General features: G+C 39.7%; 1 protein-coding gene across 1 annotated transcript in view; it reads left to right on the top strand.

Annotated features, from left to right (window-relative positions):
• LOC311113064 (sodium/potassium/calcium exchanger 2-like) overlaps nucleotides 1–27,334 on the top strand; it is a gene marked incomplete at both ends in the record, with an annotated part of 168,717 nt that overhangs the window by 98,026 nt on the left and 43,357 nt on the right. The window contains 2 exons of the mRNA XM_084156202.1: nucleotides 3,380–3,478; nucleotides 12,894–12,979. Coding sequence (XP_084012328.1) covers nucleotides 3,380–3,478; nucleotides 12,894–12,979 — 185 coding nt within the window. The remainder of the gene's footprint in view (nucleotides 1–3,379; nucleotides 3,479–12,893; nucleotides 12,980–27,334) is intronic.

The raw sequence follows: 27,334 nt of genomic DNA, 5'->3' as shown, positions 1-27,334 counted from the left end.
TCACCGATTTTGGTAAAGTGGAGTGACTCATCCACTCAGGAATTGCATAACAGTGTCAGAAAACAGAGTAGCAAAAGAGAGATAATATAATAATGATAACTGGGAAAGGGCTGTCTTTGATTACATTTGGTAGTTAACTTTGAGGATGGATATATTGTATTGTGTGTCTTACACCAGTCCCAAGGAGAAAAAAAGGCTCATGCTGTGTAAAGGCTTGGAAATACAAATACATACTTTTGAAGAGACAGTGATTTAGTAAACAATGTATGGCACAGAGAAATCACTGTGAATATATCACATATTTAAAAAATGTGTCAGTGCTAGACCAGCTTAACAATAGATTGACCGAGACCTTGCGGGTTGAACTGTACCTTTATACCTTTACCCAGAAGATGAAGGGGACTGTCCACATTAAGGACAGATACTCCTGTTTCAGATATAACATTATGCCCCTCCATTCATGTCTGAAGAACTTGCTGGAAGCACTGATCACACACAGCATGCATTTGACCTCAGTGCCGATCTCCCAAGGTGAGTCGGGCTAGAGGCGGTAGACGCGGAGAGTCAGTGATCCATATCAGTGTGTCAGAATTTATTAACAAGTGTGTGTACTGAGCAAGGGTGTTGATTGCTACAGACAGCGGATAGAGAAAGCGAGGGGGGGGGTTCTGTTGCGCTGGGTTGGTGTTGGGCAGTTAATGATTTTGCTGGAAGGTCACAGATGGTGACGTTGGGTGGACTACATGTCGATGACTCACCACAGCAGCCCTGACGAATTAGCCGACCTTACTTTATTCAGCCAAAAAGCTCATTAAGCTTTCATATTGATTGAAAGTGCACTCGCCTGATTTAAATTATGCACAACATATGTGCACAGACATGCACGCACATGGATGCAGCATGCCATTAACAAGCGCACATGTATGCAGCATGCCCATATATGCATACACAACAACTTCAGTAAGACATGATGTATTTCAGACCCTTGACTTGTAAGCCTTTACACTGAGTGTACAAAACATTAGCAACACCTTCCTAATTTTGCCCGCAGAACAGCCTCAATTCGTCAGGGCATGGACTACAAAGTGTCAAGCATTCCACAGGGATGCTGGCCCACGTTGATTCCAATGCTTCCCACAGTTGTGTCAAGTTGGATGTCCTTTGGGTGGTGGACCATTCTTGATACACACAGGAAACTGTTGAGCGTGAAAAACCCAGCAGCGTTGCAATTCTTGACACAGTCAAACCGATGCGCCTGGCACCTACTACCATACCCTGTTCAAAGGCACTTAAATATGTTGTCTTGACCATTCACCCTCTGAATGGCACACATACACAATCCATGTCTCAATTGTCTCAAGGCTTAAAAATCCTTCTTTAACATGTCTCCTCCCCTTCATCTACACTGATAGAAGTGGATTTAACAGGTGACATCAATAAGGGATCATAGCTTTCACTTGGATTCACGTGGTCAGTCTATGTCATGGAAAGGTGTCCCTAATGTTTTAATAATTATATAGAATTATATATATATTTGTTAAACTAAAAACAAAATAACTACTGCCAACTTTGCACCAGGCAAATGTTTAGTAAATTTGGCTTGATGAGGTCCATATATGATCATTATGAACCTCTTGTCACCATATTCACATAGGATGTACCAACATATATTTATAAAAAAGACAATGTCGTAATCAGAATGCAAAAATAACAAGAGATTCAACATTTAACATAGAGGTCAAAATCACCTTATTTGACTACTTCCGATAAGAAGGAAGTAGATCAGATCATTTTGGAGAATCGAAATAAAGAAGGTAGCCAACATCATCTGTTTTAAATTGTTGGCTAGCTTATGTAAGTAGCAACGGTCGTCAAAATTGATGAAAGGTCAGAAATACAGTTCTGATAAATGTAATAAGGTACAAGCTCAAATCCCTGTCGCCAGGGAGGCATGTGTGGTCTGGAGTCTGGAGAATTTCCGCTCGACCATGAACCCCCAGCCAATCACTCACCTACATATCTGCCGCCAAGCAATTTTGCCCTTTGCATACTTTTCCATTAAATTGGTGTCAAGGGAAAATAGGGCTTTGAGTGGTCTGCATGTTGATTCCAAAGACCTTTGAACAAGCTGTAACATAAAGATCCAGACACATACAGTATGTTAGCCTATGAAGTGACAGTTAGTGGCATAATTCTTTAAACTCCACACAAACTTAATTGATGTTATGACAAGGCAGTCTCCAGCTGAATAAGGCTAACTATGGCTACAGAAATTGTTTGCAATTTGAATAGGGTGAATAGTTATGCACGCTCAAGTTTTCTGTTTTTTTGTCTTATTTCTTCTTTGTTTCACAATAAAACATATTTTGCATCTTCAAAGTGGTAGGCATGTTGTGTAAATCAAATGATACAAACCCCCCAAACATCAATTTTAATTCCAGGTTGTAAAGCAACAAAATAGGAAAAATGCCAAGGGGGGTGAATACTTTCGCAAGCCACTGTACTTTCTTCTTATTTTGACCTCTATGTTAAATGTTTAATCTCTTGTTATTGCCATTGTTGCCATTGTGGTCTTTTTTATAAATATATTTTGGTACATCCTATGAGGTTCATAATGATCATATGTGGACCTCAAGACAAATTTACTAAACATTTGCCTGGTGCAAAGTTGGCACTAGTTATTTAGTTTTTAGTTTTTTTTAATTATCTCTGCAACCCAGAAGGAAAATCTTGCGCTAGCTAGAGTACTCTTCATGTTTCAGTCAAGTCTATGGGCCAAATGTCCCCTCCCGTCTCGAAAGATGCTCTCACCTGCTAAATCATGAAAAACCAGTATACCGCAACAACTGTGCTCGTTAGTCATCGCATCCCACAGTCTTCTGACAGACGTACGATACCATTTATGTTATGTAGTCTGTCCACGAGAGATTAGTAAAAAATAAATATTCTGAAGTGGACATTACTGAGTAAGTATCTTAATCAGTCTCTTAAATGTTATGTTACTTTCATGTTCTGTCTTTTAGACTACAGGCTATGCCTCCAGAAAATAAAAGTGTACAAATTGTGCCACAACTATTACAAAGGCTTAGTAGACCTGGCCATAGATTGGGTGTGACCGATTATGCTTCATAAAGTGTTCTCCCCCACTGGCTTGCATCTTGGACATTGCTGGCTCATCAGTACATTATATGATATTGACTTCAAACTGTCATTTGAATACTGATGTGAAAAGTTGCTTGTGTTCTTTTCCATTGAACTAAGAGAAGTCTGGAACCATGAGAAAAGCAGAGGAGACCTGAGTCCAGGCAATGGACATTTGAAGGTGACATGTTCATTTAAACACAGTGCCCTAGTTAACTCCCCAATGGTTGTGTTGCAGGAAAATTCAGAGAGAAGGCGTCCATCCTTCACAAGATTGCCAAAAAGAAATGCCAAGTAGAGGACAGCGAGAAGGCCAATGGAGTAGCCAGTCGGTCAGGTGAGTGGCCTCTTTACTCTGGGGGTGGATTGTAACGAAGACGCTGAACTTCACACGGAGCACTGTGTTACCAATGGTTTTCTTAAAATGAGACTAACGGGAGATTTCATGCACCTACGTGCTAAAATAAGCTTGATTGCAACAAAAAAACCACAATAATAAACCAGTGATTTAGCTGATCTTACGTTGATACCAGACAGCTGTAACTTTTCACGTCCCCAATGAAATAATGACCTATCAGGAGCATCGGAAACCGTAAGGCTGATGAATGTAAAATACTTATCATAAGAATATAGGAGTAGTACGCTAATACTTTATTCAAATGTTTTATCTTAAATGGAAAAATAATATATGGGTACCATTTGAAATAACTTTATTACATTTTCATTTGATAACAATTATAGATTAGCTTATATAACTCATCACGATTAACTTGGTTTAGTTACACATTTCAAATATGTTGCAGGGATATACAGTGGGGGAAAAAAGTATTTAGTCAGCCACCAATTGTGCAAGCTCTCCCACTTAAAAAGATGAGCGAGGCCTGTAATTTTCATCATAGGTACACGTCAACTATGACAGACAAATTGAGAAGAAAAAAATCCAGAAAATCACATTGTAGGATTTTTTATGAATTTATTTGCAAATTATGGTGGAAAGTAAGTATTTGGTCACCTTCAAAGTAGCAAGATTTCTGGCTCTCACAGACCTGTAACTTCTTCTTTAAGAGGCTCCTCTGTCCTCCACTCGTTACCTGTATTAATGGCACCTGTTTGAACTTGTTATCAGTATAAAAGACACCTGTCCACAACCTCAAACAGTCACACTCCAAACTCCACTATGGCCAAGACCAAAGAGCTGTCAAAGGACACCAGAATCAAAATTGTAGACCTGCACCAGGCTGGGAAGACAATAGGTAAGCAGCTTGGTTTGAAGAAATCAACTGTGGGAGCAATTATTAGGAAATGGAAGACATACAAGACCACTGATAATCTCCCTCGATATGGGGCTCCACGCAATATCTCACACCGTGGGGTCAAAATGATCACAAGAACGGTGAGCAAAAATCCCAGAACCACACGGGGGGACCTAGTGAATGACCTGCAGAGAGCTGGGACCAAAGTAACAAAGCCTACCATCAGTAACACACTACGCCGCCAGGGACTCAAATCCTGCAGTGCCAGACATGTCCCCCTGCTTAAGCCAGTACATGTCCAGGCCCGTCTGAAGTTTGCTAGAGTGCATTTGGATGATCCAGAAGAGGATTGGGAGAATGTCATATGGTCAGATGAAACCAAAATATAACTTTTTGGTAAAAACTCAACTCGTCGTGATTGGAGGACAAAGAATGCTGAGTTGCATCCAAAGAACACCATACCTGCTGTGAAGCATGGGGGTGGAAACATCATGCTTTGGGGCTGTTTTTCTGCAAAGGGACCAGGACGACTGATCCGTGTAAAGGGAAGAATGAATGGGGCCATGTATCGTGAGATTTTGAGTGAAAACCTCCTTCCATCAGCAAGGGCATTGAAGATGAAACGTGGCTGGGTCTTTCAGCATGACAATGATCCCAAACACACCGCCCGGGCAACGAAGGAGTGGCTTCGTAAGAAGCATTTCAAGGTCCTGGAGTGGCCTAGCCAGTCTCCAGATCTCAACCCCATAGAAAATCTTTGGAGGGAGTTGAAAGTCCGTGTTGCCCAGCGACAGCCCCAAAACATCACTGCTCTAGAGGAGATCTGCATGGAGGAATGGGCCAAAATACCAGCAACAGTGTGTGAAAACCTTGTGAAGACTTACAGAAAACGTTTGACCTGTGTCATTGCCAACAAAGGGTATATAACAAAGTATTGAGAAACTTTTGTTATTGACCAAATACTTATTTTCCACCATAATTTGCAAATAAATTCATAAAAAATCCTACAATGTGATTTTCTGGATTTGTTTTTCTCATTTTGTCTGTCATAGTTGACGTGTACCTATGATGAAAATTACAGGCCTTTTTAAGTGGGAGAACATGCACAATTGGTGGCTGACTAAATACTTTTTTTCCCCACTGTATCCCCCCCCCAGTCTTGATAAGAAATTACTATAATTTTTAAAGACAAATTGTAATTAATGTTTTACATAATTTGGAAACGAAGAGGCAGCACCAACATGAGTTTTCCATTCATACAACAGGTAGGATAAATTGACACAGTACATTTGCCGTGGTAAATTAGGAAATACTTTATTTCAGTTGTACGGAATGATTGTCAAATAGATAAATCAAAACAGCGTTGAACATTTTGTGCAGCAATCAGGACAAAAAAAGATAACCTCGACATCCGCTTTATGGAGCAGTAAATCATGGCTAATGATGGTTGCAATTGAGATTAGCTGTGCGGTTGATTTTAGCTTTTCTTGATGGTTTACAACAACAACACATTTAACAAAGAAAAATATATATTTATACAGGACAAATCTGAGGGGGCATGTGCCCCTGTGCCCCGTATGGGCATGATGCCTCTGTGCCCCTTATGGGCATGATGCCTCTGCATAACCACCGATGCTGGATTGCTAGCTACTTTAGGTTTTGCCTGATCTCCTGCATTTTCTAATAAAACAGCACAGTGAGCTTTTGTAAAACGCTTATACCATTGCCATTGATTTGTCCGAATACACGGATATAAGGTAATGTCATAGGTTACTTTATACATATAAATGATCATCATAGGCAAGTAAACGGGGAGCTCTATTTTGATAGGGATTTGTATTTATTAAGGATCCCGATTAGCTGCTGCCTTCTTCCTGTGGTCCAGTAAAATTAAGGCAGTTAGATACAATTTTTTAATGATTACAATACATTTCACAACACATTAAGTGTGTGCCCTAAGGCCACTACTCTACTACCACAGAATTATTTACAGCACAAAATGCCTGTGTACATGTGTATAGTGCGTATGTTATCGTGTGTGTGCATGTGCCTGTGTGTGTCTTTACAATTCAATAAGGTGTATTTTTATCGTTTTTTTAAATCAGATTTTACTGCTTGCATGAGTTACTTGATGTGGAATAGAGTTCCATGTAGTCATGGCTCTATGTAGTACTGTGCGCCTCCCATAATCTGTTCTGGACTGTGAAGAGACTTTTGGTGGCATGTCTTGTGGTGTATGCATGGGTGTCTGAGCTGTATGCTAGTAGTTTAAACAGACAGCTCGGTGCATTCAACATGTCAATACTTCTCACAAATACAAGTAGTGATGAAGACAATCTATCTTCTACTTTGAGCCAGGAGAGATTGAAATGCGTATTATTAATGTTAGCTCTCAGTGTACATTTGTGCTGCCCTGTTCTGGGTCAATTGTAATTTTCCTAAGTCCCTCTTTGTGGCACCTGACCACACGACTGGACAGTGGTCCAGGTGCGACAGAACTAGGGCCTGTAGGACCTGCCTTGTTGATAGCGTAGTTAATGAAGAAGGCAGAGCAGAGCTTTATTATGAAAAGACTTCTCCCCATCTTAGCTTCTGTTGCATCAATATGTTTTGACCATGGCAGTTTACAATCCAGGGTTACCCAAACAGTTTATTCTCCTCAACTTGCTCAATTTCCACATCATTCATTACAAGATTGTTACGCTATGGTTAAACCCAGCACTCAGAAAAACAAAACACGACTAAGGGAGTGGAAGAAACAAAAATTATTTTAATAAAAGTTCAATTTGTCTTAGTCCAAAAACAACTGAAGAAAAGGAACAGAGTGGGCTAGTCGGCTTCGGAGGAAGGAGAGGCTGAGGCAGGCAGGCAGGCAGGCAGGAAGGCAGGCAGGCAGGTTGGGAGGTATGTCTGAACTGAAGACAAAACAAACGACAGGTTAAGGAGAGTAAAAAGCCAGGCTAAAGACAAAGGCAATTTAACTTTACTGGTGAGCCAAGTTACCGCTCTAGTAAGAACAACAATCTGGCGCCGGTGGAGAGCCATGCCCAGGAATTAGTAGTGCAGGTTGATGAGAGAATAGGATGCAGCTGCGTAGGCAGGAATCACTGGAAACAACCCGCAGCTGCACAGGAGAGGCAGATCCTGAGCACGCCCCCCGATCCACTCCAGACACACCCACATAATGGGGACAAACACACATACAGATACAACAGACAAAGAGGGGACAAAACAAGGAGGAAGGGAAACAGAAAAGGGAGAGACAAGCTGCCCACATAACAAAGATTGAGTTGAGGTTTAGGGTTTAGTGAATGATTTGTCCAAAATACAATGCTTTTAGTTTTTGAAATATTTAGGACTAACTTATTCCTTGCCACCCATTCTGAAACTGACTACGGCTCTTTGTTAAGTGTTGCAATGATTTCACTTGCTGTGGTAGCTGACGTGTATAGTGTTGAGACAAACAGGCTTTACTCAGAGCCAGTGGCAGGTCATTAGTAAAGATTGAAAAAAGTAAGGGGCCTAGACAGCTGCACTGGGGAATGCCTGACTCTACCCAGATTTTGTTGGATTGGATTCCATTAAAGAATACCCTCTGTGTTCCATTAGACAGGTAACTCTCAATCCACAATATAGCAGGGGATGTAAAGCCATAACACATACATTCTTCCAGCAGAAGATTATGATCGATAATGTCAAAAGCTGCACTGAAGTCTAACAAAATAGCTCCCACAATCTTTTTATTATCAATTGTCTCTCAGACAATCATCAGTCATTTGTGTAAGTGCCGTGCTTGTTGAATGTCCTTCCCTATAAGCGTGCAGAAAATATGTTGTTCATTTGTTTACTGTGAAATAGCATTGTATCTGGTCAAACACATTTTTTTCCAAAAGTTTACTAAGGGTTGGTAACCGGCTGATTCGTCGGCTATTTCAGCCAGTAAAGGGTGCTTTGCTATTCTTGGGTAGCGGAATGACGTTTGCTTCTCTCCAGACCTGAGGACACACACTTTCCTGTAGGCTTAGATTGAAAAGATGGCAAATAGGAGTGGCAATATCGTCCACTATCATCCTGAGTAATTTTCCATCCAAGTTGTCAGACCCAGGTGGCTTGTCATTGTTGATAGACAACAATAATGTTTTCACCTCTTCCACACACAATTTATAGAATTCAAAATGACAATACTTGTCTTTCATAATTTGTTCAGTTAAGCATGGATGTGTGGGTTGAGAATTTGTTGTTAGCATGTCATGCCTAAGTTTGCTAATCTTGGCAATGAAGAAATCATTAAAGTAGCAATATCAGTGTTTTTGTTTTATGAATGACCATCTGATTCAATGAATGATGGAGCCGAGTTTGCCTTTTTGCCCACAATTTCAGTTACAGCGCTCCAAAGCTTTTGACTATCATTCATCTTTGTTTCATAGAACAGTTTCTTCTTTTTGTTCAGTATAGTCATATTTATTTCGCAATTTTCAGTACGTTTGCCAATCGGTTGTGCAGCCAGACTTATTTGCCATTCCTTTTGCCTTATTCCTCTCAACCATACAATTTCTCCATTCCTCGTCAATCCACACGGATTTAACACTTTTTACAGTCATTTTCTTAATGGGTGCATGCTTATTAGTAACTGGAATAAGCAATTTCATGAATGTGTCAAGTGCAGTGTCTGGTTGCTCCTCATTACACACCACAAACCAGCAAATATTATTTACATCAACAACATAAGAATCACTACAAAACCTATTGTAACGCCTCTTATAGAGTGCATTCGGAAAGTATTCAGACCCCTTCACTTTTTCCACATTTTGTTACGTTACAGCCTTATTCTAAAATGGATTAAATAGTTTTTTCCGCTCATCAATCTACACACAATACCCCATAATGACAAAGCAAAAACAGGTTTTTAAATTATTTTGCAAATTCATACAAAATAAAAACGGAAATATCACATTTACACACAGTAAGTATTCAAAACCTTTAATCAGTGCTTTGTTGAAGCACCTTTGGCAGCGATTACAGCCTCACGTCTTCTTTGGTATGATGCTAGAAGCTTGTTTCTACCATTCTTCTCTGCAGATCCTCTCGAGCTCTGTCAGGTTGGATGGGAAGCATCGTTGCACAGCTATTTTCAGGTCTCTCCAGAGATGTTCGATTGGGTTCAAGTCCGGGCTCTTGCTGGGCCACTCAAAGACATTCAGATACTTGTCCCAAAGCCACTCCTGCATTGTCTTGGCTGTGTGCTTAGGGTCGTTGTCCTGTTGGAAGGTGAACATTCGCCCCAGTCTGAGATCCTGAGCGCTCTGGAGAAGGTTTTCATCAAGGATCTCTCTGTACTTCACTCTTTCCCTCGATCCTGACTAGTTTCCCAGTCCCTGCCGCTGAAAAAACATCCCCACCACCATGCTTTACCGTAGGGATGGTGCCAGGTTTCTTCCAGACGTGAGGCTTGGCATTCAGGCCAAAGAGTTCAATCTTGGTTTCATCAGACCAGAGAATCTTGTTTCTCATGGTCTGAGAGTCCTTTCGGTGCCTTTTGACAAACGCCAAGCAGACTGTAATGTGCCTTTTACTGAGGAGTGGCTTCCGTCTTGCCACTCTACTATAAAGGCCAGATTGGTGGAGTGCTGCAGAGATGGTTGTCCTTCTGGAAGGCATTGGAGCACCTTAACTGAAATTTTGGGCAAAAAGGCAAACTTGGCTCCATCATCCACAGAGGAACTCTGGAGCTCTGTCAGAGGGACCATCGCGTTCTTGGTCACCTCCTTGATCAAGGCCCTTCTCCCCCGATTGCTCAGTTTGGCCATGCGGCCAGCTCTAAGAAGAGTCTTGGTGGTTCCAAACTTCTTCCATTTAATAATGATGGAGGCCACTGTGTTCTTGGGGCCCTTAATGCTGCAGAAATGTTTTGGTACCCTTCCCCAGATCTGTGCCTCGACACAATCCTGTCTTGGAGCTCTACAGACATTTCTTTCGACCTCATGGCTTGGTTTTTGCTCTGACATGCACTGTCAACTGTGGGACCTTATATAGACAGGTGTGTTTCTTTCCAAATTATGTCCAATCAATTGAATTTACCACAGGTGGACTCCAATCAAGTTGTAGAAACATTTCAAGGATGATCAATGGAAACAGGATGCACCTGAGCTCAATTTCGAGTCTCATAGCAAAGGGTATGAATACTTATGTAAATAAGTTATTACTGTTTTGTATTGTTAAGAATTGTGCATAAATGTCTAAAAACCTGTTTTTGCTTCGTCATTATGGGGTATTGTGTGTAGATTGATGAGAAAAAATAATATTTAGTCCATTTTAGAATAAGGCTGTAACGTAACATATGTGGAAAAAGGGAAGGGGTCTGAATACTTTCCGAATGCACTGTACATTATATTAGTCCCATCTTTTGGAACTTTGATTTTCCTTGCTATGGCTACAATGTTATGATCACTACATCCAATGAATTTGGATACTGCTTTAGAGTGGATTTCTGCAGCATTAGTAAAGATGTCATCAATAAATGTGGATGATTTAATTGCTGTGCTGTTTGTAAATTGCCTGGTAGGTTGACTGATAACCTGAACCAGATTGCAGGCACTGGTTACAGTTTGAAGCTTTTCTTGAGTGGGCAGCTTGATGAAAGCCAGTCAATATTTAGGTCACCTAGAAAATATACCTCTGTTGATATCACATACATTGTCAAGCATTTCACACATATTATCCAAATACTGACTGTTAGCACTTAGTGGTCTATTGTAGCTTCCCACAAGAATAGGCTTTAGGTGAGGCAGGCGAACCTGTAGCCATATTACTTCAACAGCATTTGACATGAGATCCTCTCTAAGCTTTACAGGAATTTGACTCTGAACATAAAAGTCAACACATCCACCACTAGGTGACCTGTCTATATAGTCAAAATCACTTATACAGGTCCCCCATCACCCTCTGATGGTATTTATAACCTGGTATTATGCATCAAAAGAAACCTGGATTCAAATAAAGGTCCCAGCTATTTATCAAATTACTAATAGGCGAAATTCAATGGTTTTTGGCTAGGGTGAAAATTACCCCAAAAGATTTGTCTTTTTAGAAAAGTCCATATTGATGCAGAAAATCTAAAATGTTGGTGTAGATATTACGAACAACTTGACTGACAAAGTTCTGAAAAATTGGGACCAGTTTTGATAACTGATGGCTTTGATGCTTGGTTCTCTTGTTGTTAGATTAGAGCTAATAGTCCATGCTGCTGATTAAATGGGTTTTTACTTTTAAAATATTGTACTGTAGTCCAAAAAACATTATGATTGGTTTAATATACAAATGTGTAGTGCCATGTCTTATTCACTCAGATTTTGATATGCCACATATTATATCAAATCTACATATCAAATGTATAATTAATGTGATTATTTTCTATGGTTTAGTTAATAGTGTTTAGGATCCCTTCCAAAAGGACCAGGGAAGTCATTTGTTAGACGATGAGTATCTCCCTGACAATATCCTGCTGTGTCACAACCACACTTGGATTAAGCCAATTTCCATGGCAATTATGTCATAATCATCCAATTACATGGCTTTCGGCATTTTGTATTTTAATCAAGAGCATAAATGAATCTGGCCCTAAATGAATAGAAGACATATTAGTCCCGTGTAGCTCAATTGGTAGAGCATGGCGCTTGCAACGCCAGGGTTGTGGGTTCGATTCCCACGGGGGACCAGTATGAAAAAATGCACGCACTCACTAACTGTAAGTCGCTCTGGATAAGAGCGTCTGCTAAATGACTAAAATGTAAATGTTAAATATTAGCCCTCATACAAGATAGGGGGAGCTGCATTGCAGGAACACACTCACACAGACATTCTAAGTCCAACATCTCCTGCTTTGCATTTTTGGTGCTGCTAGCAGTAGTAATGGGGACAGATTGTATCGGTTAACTGTGCACTGAAAAGCACAAAAACATCCCTAAAACAATATATACAGCCACTGTTTGACACTGTAAGGCATGACCATGAATGACGTCAAGTTCGGATGCCCTAAAGCCAGAATCCTTCAATCCTTGTCTTGAAACACCAGTATTTTTTTGTTGTTGTTTTTTTCTTTTTTCATGGAAACAATTTGTATGGGGGAGAAATGGCTGTACAGTTTGTTTGTTTTTTTGTGGCAGCAATATGTTTGTGTGGATAAGTATGTACAATTTTTATTTTCTGAGGGTAATCATCATCAAAACCATGCAACATCAGCCCCAAATGTGAAGCAAACACTGTGTTTGTAAGGATACCGTAGATAGTTTGAATGATGGATGTGCAATTATAGCTAGTCATTTATTGATTCATTCATCTCTTGATTAATCATAGCAGCTTTTACAGTGTTTTACTGATTTTAATCTGTATTTAATTAATTTACTACACTGATCTTACATGATCAGTGCATTGGCTTTTTGTCTACCTATATACCACAATTGAATGAATTGCTCTCTATGTTTTCTCTTTTATGATATGCAGATAAGAATCTTCCAAACAGCTCGAATGTTGAGGTGGAAGTCACACCACCAATGAATGGCACTGCAGGACAAGAAGGGGAAGCTGTGGTAAGAAACCCATTTTAAGGGCACACACACACACACATACACACATGAACCAACATAAACCCAACAGCAAAAAAGTGGGCACACATACTCAGCATCAAACTCCCTAACTCCCTGCCAGCCTCTTGTACACATAGTTACTAAGGTTCTAGTCAGATACAGCAGAACCTCAAAGATACGAACCATAGAGTTACAGAATGATGAACCTGCACATTTATTAAATGCAAAAAAACAGAATTACTGTAGGTTAGAGACAAACGTAAATGTGGCTTTAATGTGTTTAAAACACATCAGATATTTAAAGTACTGTATGCAGATGCATGGTTAGGAAATATGTGAATACACAATTTATATTATAGACGCGACGATAGTGAATACACAATGTACAGTGGGGAAAAAAGTATTTAGTAAGCCACCAATTGTGCAAGTTCTCCCACTTAAAAAGATGAGAGAGGCCTGTAATTTTCATCATAGGTACACGTCAACTATGACAGACAAAATGAGAAAAAAATCACATTGTAGGATTTTTAATGAATTTATTTGCAAATTATGGTGGAAAATAAGTATTTGGTCAATAACAAAAGTTTCTCAATACTTTGTTATATACCCTTTGTTGGCAATGACACAGGTCAAACGTTTTCTGTAAGTCTTCACAAGGTTTTCACACACTGTTGCTGGTATTTTGGCCCATTCCTCCATGCAGATCTCCTCTAGAGCAGTGATGTTTTGGGGCTGTCGCTGGGCAACACAGACTTTCAACTCCCTCCAAAGATTTGCTATGGGGTTGAGATCTGGAGACTGGCTAGGCCACTCCAGGACCTTGAAATGCTTCTTACGAAGCCACTCCTTCGTTGCCTGGACGGTGTGTTTGGGATCATTGTCATGCTGAAAGACCCAGCCACGTTTCATCTTCAATGCCCTTGCTGATGGAAGGAGGTTTTCACTTAAAATCTCACGATACATGGCCCCATTCATTCTTTCCTTTACACGGATCAGTCGTCCTGGTCCCTTTGCAGAAAAACAGCCCCAAAGCATGATGTTTCCACCCCCATGCTTCACAATAGGTATGGTGTTCTTTGGATGCAACTCAGCATTCTTTGTCCTCCAAACACGACGAGTTGAGTTTTTACCAAAAAGTTCTATTTTGGTTTCATCTGACCATATGACATTCTCCCAATCCTCTTCTGGATCATCCAAATGCACTCTAGCAAACTTCAGACGGGCCTGGACATGTACTGGCTTAAGCAGGAGGACACATCTAGCACTGCAGGATTTGAGTCCCTGGCGGCATAGTGTGTTACTGATGGTAGGCTTTGTTACTTTGGTCCCAGCTCTCTGCAGGTCATTCACAAGGTCCCCCCGTGTGGTTCTGGGATTTTTGCTCGCTATTCTTGTGATCATTTTGACCCCACAGGGTGAGATCTTGCGTGGAGCCCCAGATCGAGGGAGATTATCAGTGGTCTTGTATGTCTTCCATTTCCTAATAATTGCTCCCACAGTTGATTTCTTCAAACCAAGCTGCTTACCTATTGCAGATTCAGTCTTCCCAGCCTGGTGCAGGTCTACAATTTTGTTTCTGGTGTCCTTTGACAGCTCTTTGGTCTTGGCCATAGTGGAGTTGGAGTGTGACTGTTTGAGGTTGTGGACAGGTGTCTTTTATACTGATAACAAGTTCAAACAGGTGCCATTAATACAGGTAACGAGTGGAGGACAGAGGAGCCTCTTAAAGAAGAAGTTACAGGTCTGTGAGAGCCAGAAATCTTGCTTGTTTGTAGGTGACCAAATACTTATTTTCCACCATAATTTGCAAATAAATTCATTAAAAATCCTACACTGTGATTTTCTGGAGAAAAAAAATCTCAATTTGTCTGTCATAGTTGACGTGTACCTATGATGAAAATTACAGGCCTCTCTCATCTTTTTAAGTGGGAGAACATGCACAATTGGTGGCTGACTAAATACTCCACTGTATATTATAGACGCGAACAATAGTCGTTAAATACATGTTAAAGTGAGTTTTTCCCCTTTTAGGTTCTCCGTCAATACTCCATATTACGGAATTAAATTTGGCACACCGGTTGAGAACTCAGTTCCCTAAAGGGTCAGCAGATGAAGCAGCGTTCTGCTCGCTAGTTTTCCTGCTGGAAGGTTGGATAGAAATGTAGCATTCTCCCGTAGGGATTCTCTAAGAAGACATTTAAGAAATTCTACTAAGTTGTCAACAGTTACACTTGAATGACAGACAAAGATTACATATCAAAACTGCTTTCCGTTTCAGTATTTGAGAAAGGTCTTGTTGATGTAATTAAAAACAATATTTTCTCTGCTATCTTTTACTTCAAATCATGAAGGAAAGCTAACTAATTACACGGGAGCTAACAGGCTAATATTTCATTTTTGTTGAAGAAGAAACAGAAAAAGATAAACAGAATTAGGATTACAGATCATACATATCATTCAAAGTGAAAATGCAGCATGTATTGATTGGATATCTATTCAATCTATATTACGGGCTGTGACGAATCGAAGCTACCTCATTGTCCTGTCATGACTAGCTACTTGGCACAGTTGCCTGGCAGCCAGTAGCTAGCTAGCGGCAAATGTTATTAGCTAGCTAGCTAGATAACACGTCTCCTGACAATTTGGACATTTTCACAAAATAATTAAACCAGATAGCCTGCATGCTTTAAAATTGTATATTTTTCTGTTAGCTTACGTTGTAGCTAAGTAACATTAGTTAGCTAGCTAACTATTAGCTAGGCAGGCTGCCAAGTAAATAACATCCTGTCCAAGTGACCAACGACAAGTATAACGTTAACAATAACATTACCTCTCTAAAGACAGGGTACAAAGAAAAAAAACTCTGCCGCAGCAATGGCACAAGTTAGGTAACTAGCTAACGCCTTATATCCAAGGTTGACAACCAATATACATATTTTTTTGTTATCTCAGCCATATTCAAAATTGAGGCTGATGAAAAAGAAATCGCAACTGTAGCTAGCTAACGTTAGCTAGCTAATGTAATCAATTGTCTAAAGTTACATACAATAGCATAATGCCCCGACAGTTTCAGCAAACACACAAGTAGGAGAATGTTATAGCTAGGTCCACCTTTGCCTTTGGCCATATCTCAACAAGTATAGCCGTAACGTTACGTTACCTCTCCAAAGAGAGCTTTTGGAGAAAAAAACTTCAGCCGCAAATATGGCACAAGTTAGCTAGCTAGCGAACTCCTTATACCCAAGGTTGATGCCCAGCACGCCTTTATTTTTTATTTTTATCTCAGCCATATTCACAATGAAGGCAGATTATTTAGAAATCGCAACCCGACCTCTCTACTGTAGCTAGCTACATTAGTTAGCCAATGTAATCAAATCAATGTCTGTCTAAAGTTACATAGCTAGCTACAAATCAAATCAAATCAAATCAAATTGTATTGGTCACATGCGCCGAATACAACACGTGCAGACATTACAGTGAAATGCTTACTTACAGCCCTTAACCAACAGTGCATTTATTTTAAATAAAAAAGTAAAATAAAACAACAACGAAAAAGTGTTGAGAAAAAAGAGCAGAAATAAAATAAAATAACAGTAGGGAGGCTATATATACAGGGGGGTACCGGTGCAGAGTCAATGTGCGGGGGCACCGGCTAGTTGAGGTAGTTGAAGTAATATGTACATGTGGGTAGAGTTAAAGTGACTATGCATAAATAATTAACAGAGTAGCAGCAGCATAAAAAGATGGGGTGGGGGGGCAGTGCAAATAGTCTGGGTAGCCATGATTAGCTGTTCAGGAGTCTTATGGCTTGGGGGTAGAAGCTGTTGAGAAGTCTTTTGGACCTAGACTTGGCACTCCGGTACCGCTTGCCGTGCGGTAGCAGAGAGAACAGTCTATGACTAGGGTGGCTGGAGTCTTTGACAATTTTGAGGGCCTTCCTCTGACACCGCCTGGTATAGAGGTCCTGGATGGCAGGAAGCTTGGCCCCAGTGATGTACTGGGCCGTACGCACTACCCTCTGTAGTGCCTTGCGGTCAGAGGCCAAGCAGTTGGCATACCAGGCGGTGATGCAACCAGTCAGGATGCTCTCGATGGTGCAGCTGTATAATTTTTTGAGGATCTGAGGACACATGCCAAATCATTTCAGTCTCCTGAGGGGGAATAGGCTTTGTCATGCCCTCTTCAAGACTGTCTTGGTGTGTTTGGACCATGATAGTTCGTTGGTGATGTTGACACCAAGGAACTTGAAGCTCTCAACCTGTTCCACTACAGCCACGTCGATGAGAATGGGGGCGTGCTCAGTCCTCTTTTTTTTGGCGAAACTGTCCCCCGACAGTTTCAGCAAAAACACGTAGGAGAATGTTATAGGTACGTCTATATTCCCTTGATCATTGGTATTAGCTTCTCCTGGCCATATCTCCAATATTATTTGGACAGTTTCATCACAAAATCATACATAGGAAGGTGTCCAGCAATACCCGAGATGGCTGTGGACTTTTGTTGCATCTAACAGTAAGGTCCTTAGCCTGATATATCCTCTGTTTTCTGCCTGGCAATTGTGTAATTCAAATAACGTATTGAAATGCAAGAGGCATGTGATGACCAGTTGCAGAAAGTATAACAATATCAAAACATGACAATCTTTCATTCAAGTCAATAAACGACATTCTTGTCATTGTATAAACTAATGATCCATCATGTATGACATTCCTGGGAGTGTGTAAACTTAAATTTTATATTACCATATCATTTTTGTATGTTCTCTATAGTTATATACTTGAAAATTTATCAATTGACCAATTCGGCACATTTGGGCAGACTTTATACAAAATAGTCCAGTATTGCAATGCTTCACTGGATCAATCTGAAACTTTGCACACGCACACTGCTGCCATCTAGTGGCCAGAATCTAAATTGCGCCTAAACTGCAATATTATATTGTGGCCTTTCTCTTGCATTTCATAGATGATGGAACAAAAAACAAAATAGAATTTTATTTTTATTTTTTATTATCTTTTACCGAATCTAATGTGTTATATTCGCCTACATTAATTTCTCATTTCCACAAACTTCAGTGTTTCCTTTCAAATGGTATCAAGAATATGCATATCCTTGCTTCAGGTCCTGAGCTACAGCCAGTTAGATTTGGGTATGTCATTTTAGGCGAAAATTGAAAGAAAGTGTCCGATCCTTAAGAGGTTAACAAAGCATCTTACCTACAACGGCCGAAGATGTAACATGCGTTTTCCAAAACAGTACGTAGAGCGAACTGATAGGATAAAAAAAAAGGCAGCACTGCTTTCGGAACAGCTTTCTTCATTGAAATCTTACCTTAACATTAGAATTATTCCACAATACTGATGATGGATCAGCTCCTAGAAAGACATGATCCCTTATGGTTGAAAATATTGAGGCGACTTGTTCTAATGCTTACCTATAATAATACACTAACTCAAGATTTGGTACATCATTGTGCACATGTTGTTACACATTAAATATATTGAGGCAAAAAATTACAGACAGTTGCCTACAATTAACAAAATATAACTGAATTGAATGAAAATGAAATTGATTTCAATATTATTGAATTATATAGGCCTGTAGCCTATACTGTAGGCTATTTATCTTTTAATGCAGTCATCTCTGTTTTCATTTAAAGCATATTTGTATCCTTTGCTTGTTTGTAACAATTGTAAAGACATTGTCAGCTTTGTATTTGTAATCAACTTCGTTGTGAAGTTATCGGCGGTCACAGAGAGACAGATAAACATCTTGATTCTATGTTTAGCGGAGATCTTCCATGTATAAAGTGATGAGGTAAGGAAAAAACGCATCTAACGATGCACTTAACTGTTCTACGAGTGGTCTGAGGCAGTCGGTAAATAATGAGCGTTTCCAAATGCAACTTTAGTAACAATGCTTTTGGGAAACAGCTCAGAGATTTAACGATGCTCCTAAGAAGGTTCTAACAAAGAACATAGATGCTTTGGGGAAACCGGGCCCAGCTAATTATTAGAATCAGGAGCACTAGATCAAGGTCGGAGCAAAAACCTACAAGTCTGTAGCTCTCCAGGAACAGGGTTGGAGAGCCCTGTATCAGATAAAAGTAATGCTTGATGACTGTTGATTGAATCTGGATCTGGTCGTCCTCATTGTGGTAGGTAGACTGTCACCATAATGACCTGAAAAATATGAATTATTTCACAATTAGTCTGTTTGCTAACTGTAGTAACACTCAAACTTAAAACAAACAAAAAAAAAAATTAATGCTATCACATCTAACATATCTGCTTGTGGTCAGCAAAGAATGCAACAGACATTCATCGTAGTATGGTCAATGTGTTCACAGAGTTGGATCATGTCTACAAAGAGTAGCAGGATGTGAATTGTCTAGAACATGAGCGGTGCAAATTTGGGTCTGTGCATTTTCAGAAAAGGTGTGTGTTTACCTGGCTGGAGGTGAGGACTCTGAGCTTAGGGTGTGCAGAGTTCTGTTTGGTCTGTACAGGTCTCTGGGCTTTGGGGGAAGTTATAGACGACAAACAGAGAAATAGTGCAATGAACACTAGAGTAGCACACACAGACACAGATACAAACCCTCAGCTACGGGAAGAAGAGAAAATGTATATGATTTTATGGATAAGGTATCAGTATAAATACAGGTATGCCAGCTGGAAATTGGGTGTTTGTCGAGGTAAATATGGCAATGAAACTTTCTTAACACAGAATATGGAGCTGAAGGGAGGATACACATGTATATACATGGAGGCTGGAGTGATAGGTGGACTTGACTCCATACGTCTCCTCACTGGCATCCCAGCCATCAGACTAACAAAGAAAGATACAAGGGAATGGTGGTTAGTGTGTGTGTGCATCTCACCATGTGTGTGTGTCATAGTTTGTGTGTGTCTCACTCTGTCTGTCACCAGGACGAAGCCCTCTCTGTTGCCGTCTCCTCTGTCCCACCTGCAACAGCACTGTGCTCCCAGTTCACCCCCAACAAGCTGATCGCTGTTTCTGTAAATGCAACCACACACACACACAAACACACACTTTAATACACAAGGCGCAAATGTTTTGTACAATATTTGGACTCCTCAGTCCACATTAGTTTTTCTCATAATACAGCTCACAGAGAGAGGAGAGACATAACTGTAGATCAACGATACACTAACACTAACTATAAACAATTAACAAACAATCAGTAATTAGGAATTGATGATTCATCATATTGAGATGGGAAGTGAGTACTGAATTCCTCCAACTACTTAGCATCACTGAGATAGTGTTGTACTGTAACATGAGGTCATAGAAATCTGGCTTGCTTACTACTTACTTAAACTGCGTACTACTCGTAGTATTTACATACTACTTAGAATGTGTACTGTTTAATTAAAACGAATGCAGTAAGCAAGAAATATCAGCATACTAGGTTCCTCTATACTCAGAATGCATAATCTAATACGCAATTGTGTTGGCTCCTGCCATTCTTTCATTTTGGTACAACATGTCAATTTATCTGATTATCAGTTGTTGTCAAACACACGTGAGTCGGAAAAGGCGATTATCTTCCTCAGTAGTGTGCAGCGAATTCTACTAGATCAAACGGCGAAATGAGTATGACATCCTGGCATTTAAAGCATACCACATTTTCCAAATTTCACATGCTATAAAACTTTCTATTTTCACATAGTCAAAATGCCTACTATTTAGAATGCAAGTATGGCTATGCTCACCTCCTCTATTTTGTGCCTTGCTGTGCCTCCACCTCTTTCTTCCCTTTTTTTCTTTTCTTTTCTGGCACCCACTCCAGAAAGAGAGGTTTCATTAGACTTCATTGAAAAACAAGGCAGGCCGGTCCAGTATATTACCCTCCAGCAGTCTCTGATACCATATACTACTGTTATACAGTCTGATACATTACTGTAGCTTGTAACACTGTTCACTACATTATACCAACTCTGACAATAACACATGGCTGAAGTCTACATCATCTCATATTACAGTACACTCCTTAGGCCCCATTAACTTCCGTTGTTTGTGTGTGTGTGTGTGTGTGTGTGTGTGTGTGTGTGTGTGTGTGTGTTGCACCTGGAACTGAGGTGTTCTTCCACCAGTGCAGGTTGTCCTGCTCATTGATGGCCATGAGAGTGTTGTGGAGCTCATTATACACAGCCTTCACATTGGGAGAGAGAAGGAGGGAGAGGGAAAAGGCGAATGAGAGATCAGGGCATGCAGAAATTATGAGTGAGAGATGAGATAAAGAAAGAAAGACCACCCACATCCACACACACCCTCCTAGTAACAGTCTGACTGCAGGTGTAGCTTACCTATCATTGTTGGTGGCGTCCATTGCGGATCATTGCTGATCCTCTTCCTCTGCTCCTCCAAGGCAGGTAGAACATAATGTTATTGCAATATTGAGAAAAGGGTAAATGTGTTATTCAATACTTACTTTGTTTGGGGTTGTACTGTGTTTTCAAATGTGTTGGTGAATTACAGGTGGATATCCTAGATCTAGAAAAGTATGTATATTTTTAAACTATCAGATCAACACTGCCAGAAACAAATAAGGTTTTGTAAATGATATACATTTAATCATAGGACTGGATGGTTTCAAATACTAACATTAATTAGCTACCTAGCTAGGTATTCTACTCATCAAAGCCGTCAACTCGGCTGTTTACAGCTAGTGTTACAACTAACGTTATACGACGGGTGGGTCTAATCCTGAATGCTGATTGGTTAAAACCGCAATGTTAAAACCGGTGTCTATTCCAGTGGTGAAAAAAGTACCCAATTGTCATACTTGAGTAAAAGTAGAAAATACCTCAAGTAAAAATAAAAGTCACCCAGTAAAATTCTACTTCAGTAAAAGTCTAAAAGTATTTGGTTTAAAATATACTTAAGTGTCAAAAGTAAATGTAATTGCTAAAATATACTTTCATTCAGACATAATTTACAAATGACGCATGTGTGTTTAGTGAGTCCGCCAGATCAGAGGCAGTAGGGATGACCAGGGATGTTCTGTTGATAAGTGTGTGAATTGAATCATTTTCCTGTCCTGCTAAGCATTCAAAATATACGAGTGCTTTTGGGTGTCAGGGAAAATGTATGGAGTAATATGTACAATATTTTCTTAAGGAATGTAGTGAAGTAAAAGTAGTCTACATTAACGTTCGCTGACAGGCAAAACTAGTATTGGTAACATCAGCTAGCAGGAGGACTGTACGCTAACTAGCAAGCGGTGTCACGTTGCCAAAGGTCGCAAGTCTGTAGCTAGCCAGGTAGCCAACTTGCTAGTTAGCTATTTTGCTAGCTAGCTAGCTAAGTTATCAAACTAGCTAGCTAGTAATGGTAGTGTCAGCTAATATCGGTGATACAATGGCACCATTCACTAACTAACACTATCTAGCTAGCTACAACGTTGATGTAACACACAGATAGCTGGGCGGTGTATACTTATGAACTTAGCTAGGTGGCTAGCTAACACAAACAAAACGATGCCTAGTAATATGATCTGTAGAAAAAGGCTTGCCCAACAAGGAAACTTTTATCTCAATGTCTGTTAATGTGAACTAACCCCTTTCATCTGTTTTAACTAGCGTTAGCTAGCTAGCTGTCACTGCCCAGTGAGCTTCAACAAACAAAACAATACATTGCTCTTGGTGTGACTATGTCCTACAGTGTAGATTGATTGTGCAACCCCTCTCCCCTAACGAACTGTTGCAACTTGTCTGTGTACTAGTGGTGGAGAGTCGTCTCTTCTACCGAGAGTTGGGAGTCGACGCTCTATGGGCATAATAAGCAGGCCTGCCTTCCCACCTTTGGGACAACGACTCCCATTGTTAGGGCTGAGACATGAGCATCTCCTCATTATATACAGATGTCTGGTAGAGCATGGTGCTTGCAAAGCCAGGGTTGTGGGTTCGATACCCACGGGGGACCAGTTAGAAAAATTATGCAAATGTCGGCTACTCTGGATAAGGGACTTAAATGTAAATGTCCTGGTTGAGTAAGATCAGCTGGACGTCTCTTGGCCTTTTCTAGAGAGGTCAAATGACCGCCTGAACCCAAAAACTCCAATACCAAAACAATGTTTACATACTGTATATTGTTGTGTCTGTTACTGACAGAAATCTGTGGTCACTCTCACTGACTCACTTGCGACTTGTCTCTGACAATGTAGCTACACCAAGCGGTTTATCCTCAGATATTTCAGCAATTATTTTTTATTCACAGAAGGAATTCATTTTACGTATGTGTATTATTATCAACCACACATTTAATTAACTACAGATTTTCACATAGCAAGCTAGCTCAGTTTAATTTACAGGTGAAGAACTCAGGAGGGCGAGAATCCGTTGATTGATGGTGGACGAGGCTTTACATTTCACAGGTAAGTTACCTAATGAGCTGATTAGCTAGCAAGCTAAAGTTTGATGTTTGATGTTTGCTAATTTGCTAACTATGTTGAAGTAATACTACACTCAAAACGACTATAAATCCTATGATTTACAATGTTAAATATGGTTTATATGTGAGAACAATATTTTTGGTGAACAAATGTTTAATTTCGTCATTATAATAAGATAAGAAGAAACATGTACAAATATTTTGGAAATCTGTTGGAGTCGACAAACCCACAATGATATGGCTTTAATTATGCAATTATTCCTAGTATAAATTGTAGCTAACTAAACATTTTTCTATCTTCTCAAACAGTGCATCCCCCTCCCTCCCCTCCTGTGCATTGAAGTGTAGCCTTCTCAAGGGTTGTAACCCAAATTATTTTCCAATGGTTTCATTCTGAACAGAACCATTATTTTGTTTGTTCTGTTCCACTGTTCTGACCAGCAAAATAAAGTTAGGAATCGGTTCGAACCAAAAAAAAGTTATGGTTTATATCGTTCCTTGCTGTTCCTTTTTAAACCTCTGAAATACATTTTAGTTTTTTACATTTAGCTCAACATTAAATTACTTCCCCAATGGATAATGCAGCTTGCTATGGAGCGGGCAAGGTATGCATTGGACAGACAAGTATAGTGTAGGGTGTGACATTTTGTGGGTGAGCAGAGCGCTGGGCATAAAGCACTGGGCAGAATTATAATGTACCTACAGAGGAGCGGCTTCTATGAAGGAACTTTGAATGTCTTTGAACTTCAGAGAGTTGCCTTAACTAATGTCGTGGAAATTCTTACACAGGGACACTCGAAGTCAATCTTAAATGAATCATTGTTTATTGTCAGTGCGCTGGAGAGGTTCCAACCAACTCAATGCACCATAGTACACATGTCAATCAGGAGCTCTGCTGGTACCGTCCCAGCAGTTGTCTTATATACGGCTATACACAGACAAGTTATATTTGCATGATTTAGCATAATACATTCATAATTACCGCTTTGTTTCATTGATGTGACCGACCAATACTGGTTCATAACATGTGACAGACCAATACCTCACGAGGCTTCTTCTCTCTAAGCTGAGACCTTGAAACTGAGATATATTTCATTCTCAAAACAAGGTCTGGGCGTACTGCCAAATTGCAGATACTGATAAGTGAGGATTCATCCAATCAGTCACTTGCATGAACACAGAAATGGGTTATTAGGACAGCACATGAATAGAACATAGAAATGTAAAGAATAGAAGATCACTTTCGTTCTCGGTATTGGTTCTGTTCCCTGAACCGGTTCCAACCCCTGAGCCTACTTATTATTTATTTTTTACCAATTTATCCAAGAACATGTAGCCTACATATGTTTTTGGACAGTGAAGGAAAAAACAACAACATTTGGCTTTAGTACTCAAACATTTATAACAATGAATTAGATACATTCATTAAAACATAATTTTTGATACGTAAATTAATAAATATTCATTCTTCCACCAGAAGATATAGTCCAGACAAAAATCTGGTTGTTAGTTATTTTGGTCAGGTTGTTACAGTCGCTAATTATCTTTGCATAGTTGCTATGCAAAAGGACTGGTTGCTATGCAGGCTGAATAATGTTCTTGTCACTTGCTAGCTAGCTAGCCAACTTCAGCTAACTCAGTCACGTCAAACATTGAACCTGGAATGACAGTACACTAGGTGCATTTTTGTTTGTTTGAGCTTTTTTTCAATTAGCATTTACTTGGATATGTCCATGATAATTACGTTTCATGCTTGCTTTCGCCTAGCTCAGAAAAAGTTGTCTTGTCTCCTCTGTGCACCGTTCACTCTCTATGTATGGTACAGAGATCGAAAATAAAAAGTGAAACATTGTTTCCGAGGACGGGCAGGCAGACAGCAAGGCTTATATTAACCCCCGCTGTACCAAACTAAATGCTAGGCTGGTAGCAAGGGGAAATAATGTGCGAGTTTAAGTACGAGAGATGATTCGGACAGAAACGTGAAAATGATATTCTTATGGAGGCGCAGTGATAATTTTCAGATGGAACTGTTAGCAGGCATAGTGTGCCTGTGATGGCCAATACAGCACGGCTTGGAACGCTGCTTGTCCAATCAGCATCCAGGATCCAAACAACCAGTTTTATAAATGACACTACAACATTCGATCGCAGCCATGTTAGCGACCCATTAACATCACATGGGGAATATTTAAATAATGCTATGTAACTGAATGTCCAGAATTAGAACAATATTCAAAATTCTAAAAGTTGTCCCAACTCTGTAAATATATGGCTCTGCTCTCTCCTAACAGTACAACATGGAGCTTTTTATTTTCCCATTAAGCTAGCCAAATGTAGCATACTTAAGTTTTTCTATTTGCAATTATTGTATGTGTGATGGCAGCAAATTTATGCTTTTCGAATGCTAGAGATCAACATGCTGTTTTTGTTTTTATCGTTAAAAGATGACAACAACAATAGGGAGAGGTGTGAGGAAAAAAGGAAATACTATGAAGCCTTAAAACCCAAAGAAGCAAAGCGTCAAAAGGTAAGTACAAGACTTGATTGTAACCTTATAAAATGTGAACAGAGGAAAGGGTAGAAAAACAATGGAAAGCAAAAAGGTGGGAAGCCCAGGAAAAATAATGCAAACAGCAAACAGCGTATGCTTACTCAAGTGCATGCTAACGCTTCCAAAACAATCATAGTGCTAACTTGTCGATGTGTCAAAGCAGATGTCCAAGTATGTTAGTTGGTAAGTACAGTATGTTGTCCGCCAGTCACTTTCTTTCATTTGAGAAGCTGCAGCATTTGTCAAGCATGCCCTAGTGGAGCTGGCAAGCAGTGTATGCTTCTTTAAGTGCACAATAATAATTTCAACATAATCAGTAGCATTGAATGCTAGCTATGAGTCTTTCCAGAGTGCAAAATCACTTTTTATCTGCAGTGAGGTGTGGACATTCAACATGCTTCTTCACTTTGTTTTCCTAGTCCACCCATCACATTTTGTTGTAGTTATACTTTTTATTACTTGGGCCACATTTTATAACCTTAAGCTAATGTTAGCTACCACAGGCTAACAATCAATGGAAGTGATGGGGGATGTGAGCATGTTAAAAAAAAAATATCAAAATCACCTGAAATAAATTCTAATCAATTCCATATTTAGTTTGATGTTACTTAGGTGATTTGGCAATTTAAAAAACATGCTCACATGCCTCCATCACGTCCATTGATTGTTAGGTTGTGGTGGCTAAAGTTAGCTGGTGGCCGTTTAAAGAAAACTGAATCATGGATTACACTTTATCCTGGCCCAGAGACCACTTTCAGGGTGAGGAACCATTAACATCAAGTTGTAAAATAGTGAACTACTTCTTTTAATGATTGTCTTCTATTTTTCAGGTGACAGCAGTGTTCCCAGCAGTGTTATTTAATATAGGTAGTTTTTACTATTCTTGATGGCGTCCCCCATTTTTCTCAACATAAGTTTGTAATACAATTTAAAAATTGTATTTGAGGATTTTAAGTTACTACTGTTACATTTGTGGTATGTATATTATGTTTTGTGTTTCTGTGACTGTCTCCTGTTTGTGTTATGAATTACATCTACACTCGTTTGAAAGTACATTTTATATCCAAGTAACCTTAATACTAGGGTAGTCCTTGGTCAACTTTGACTTAAATTGTATAGAAATAGTTAATGGTTTAATGTTCCTGATATCCTATTTTCCAGGAGCTTGCTCGATTGTCTTGTTAAAAGAGATTTGGGAAGAATTGTTAAGTTTCTCCCAGATTGGCTTAAATGGTTTTTCTGATTTTTTTGCTTCCCTCTGGAAAATAAGTTGTTTGTATTTTGCCTTAACATTGAATAAATTATAATAGTTAAACTGCTATCTTTGCCATCTGTGATTATTTGTGGAATTGTCATTATAATTGTGACCGACCACCTCGATTCGGTCTTAC

Source organism: Coregonus lavaretus (genome assembly GCF_964263955.1).
Source record: "Coregonus lavaretus genome assembly, chromosome: 39".
Lineage (NCBI taxonomy): Eukaryota > Metazoa > Chordata > Actinopteri > Salmoniformes > Salmonidae > Coregonus > Coregonus lavaretus.
This window is presented reverse-complemented; position numbering and strand designations above follow the sequence as displayed.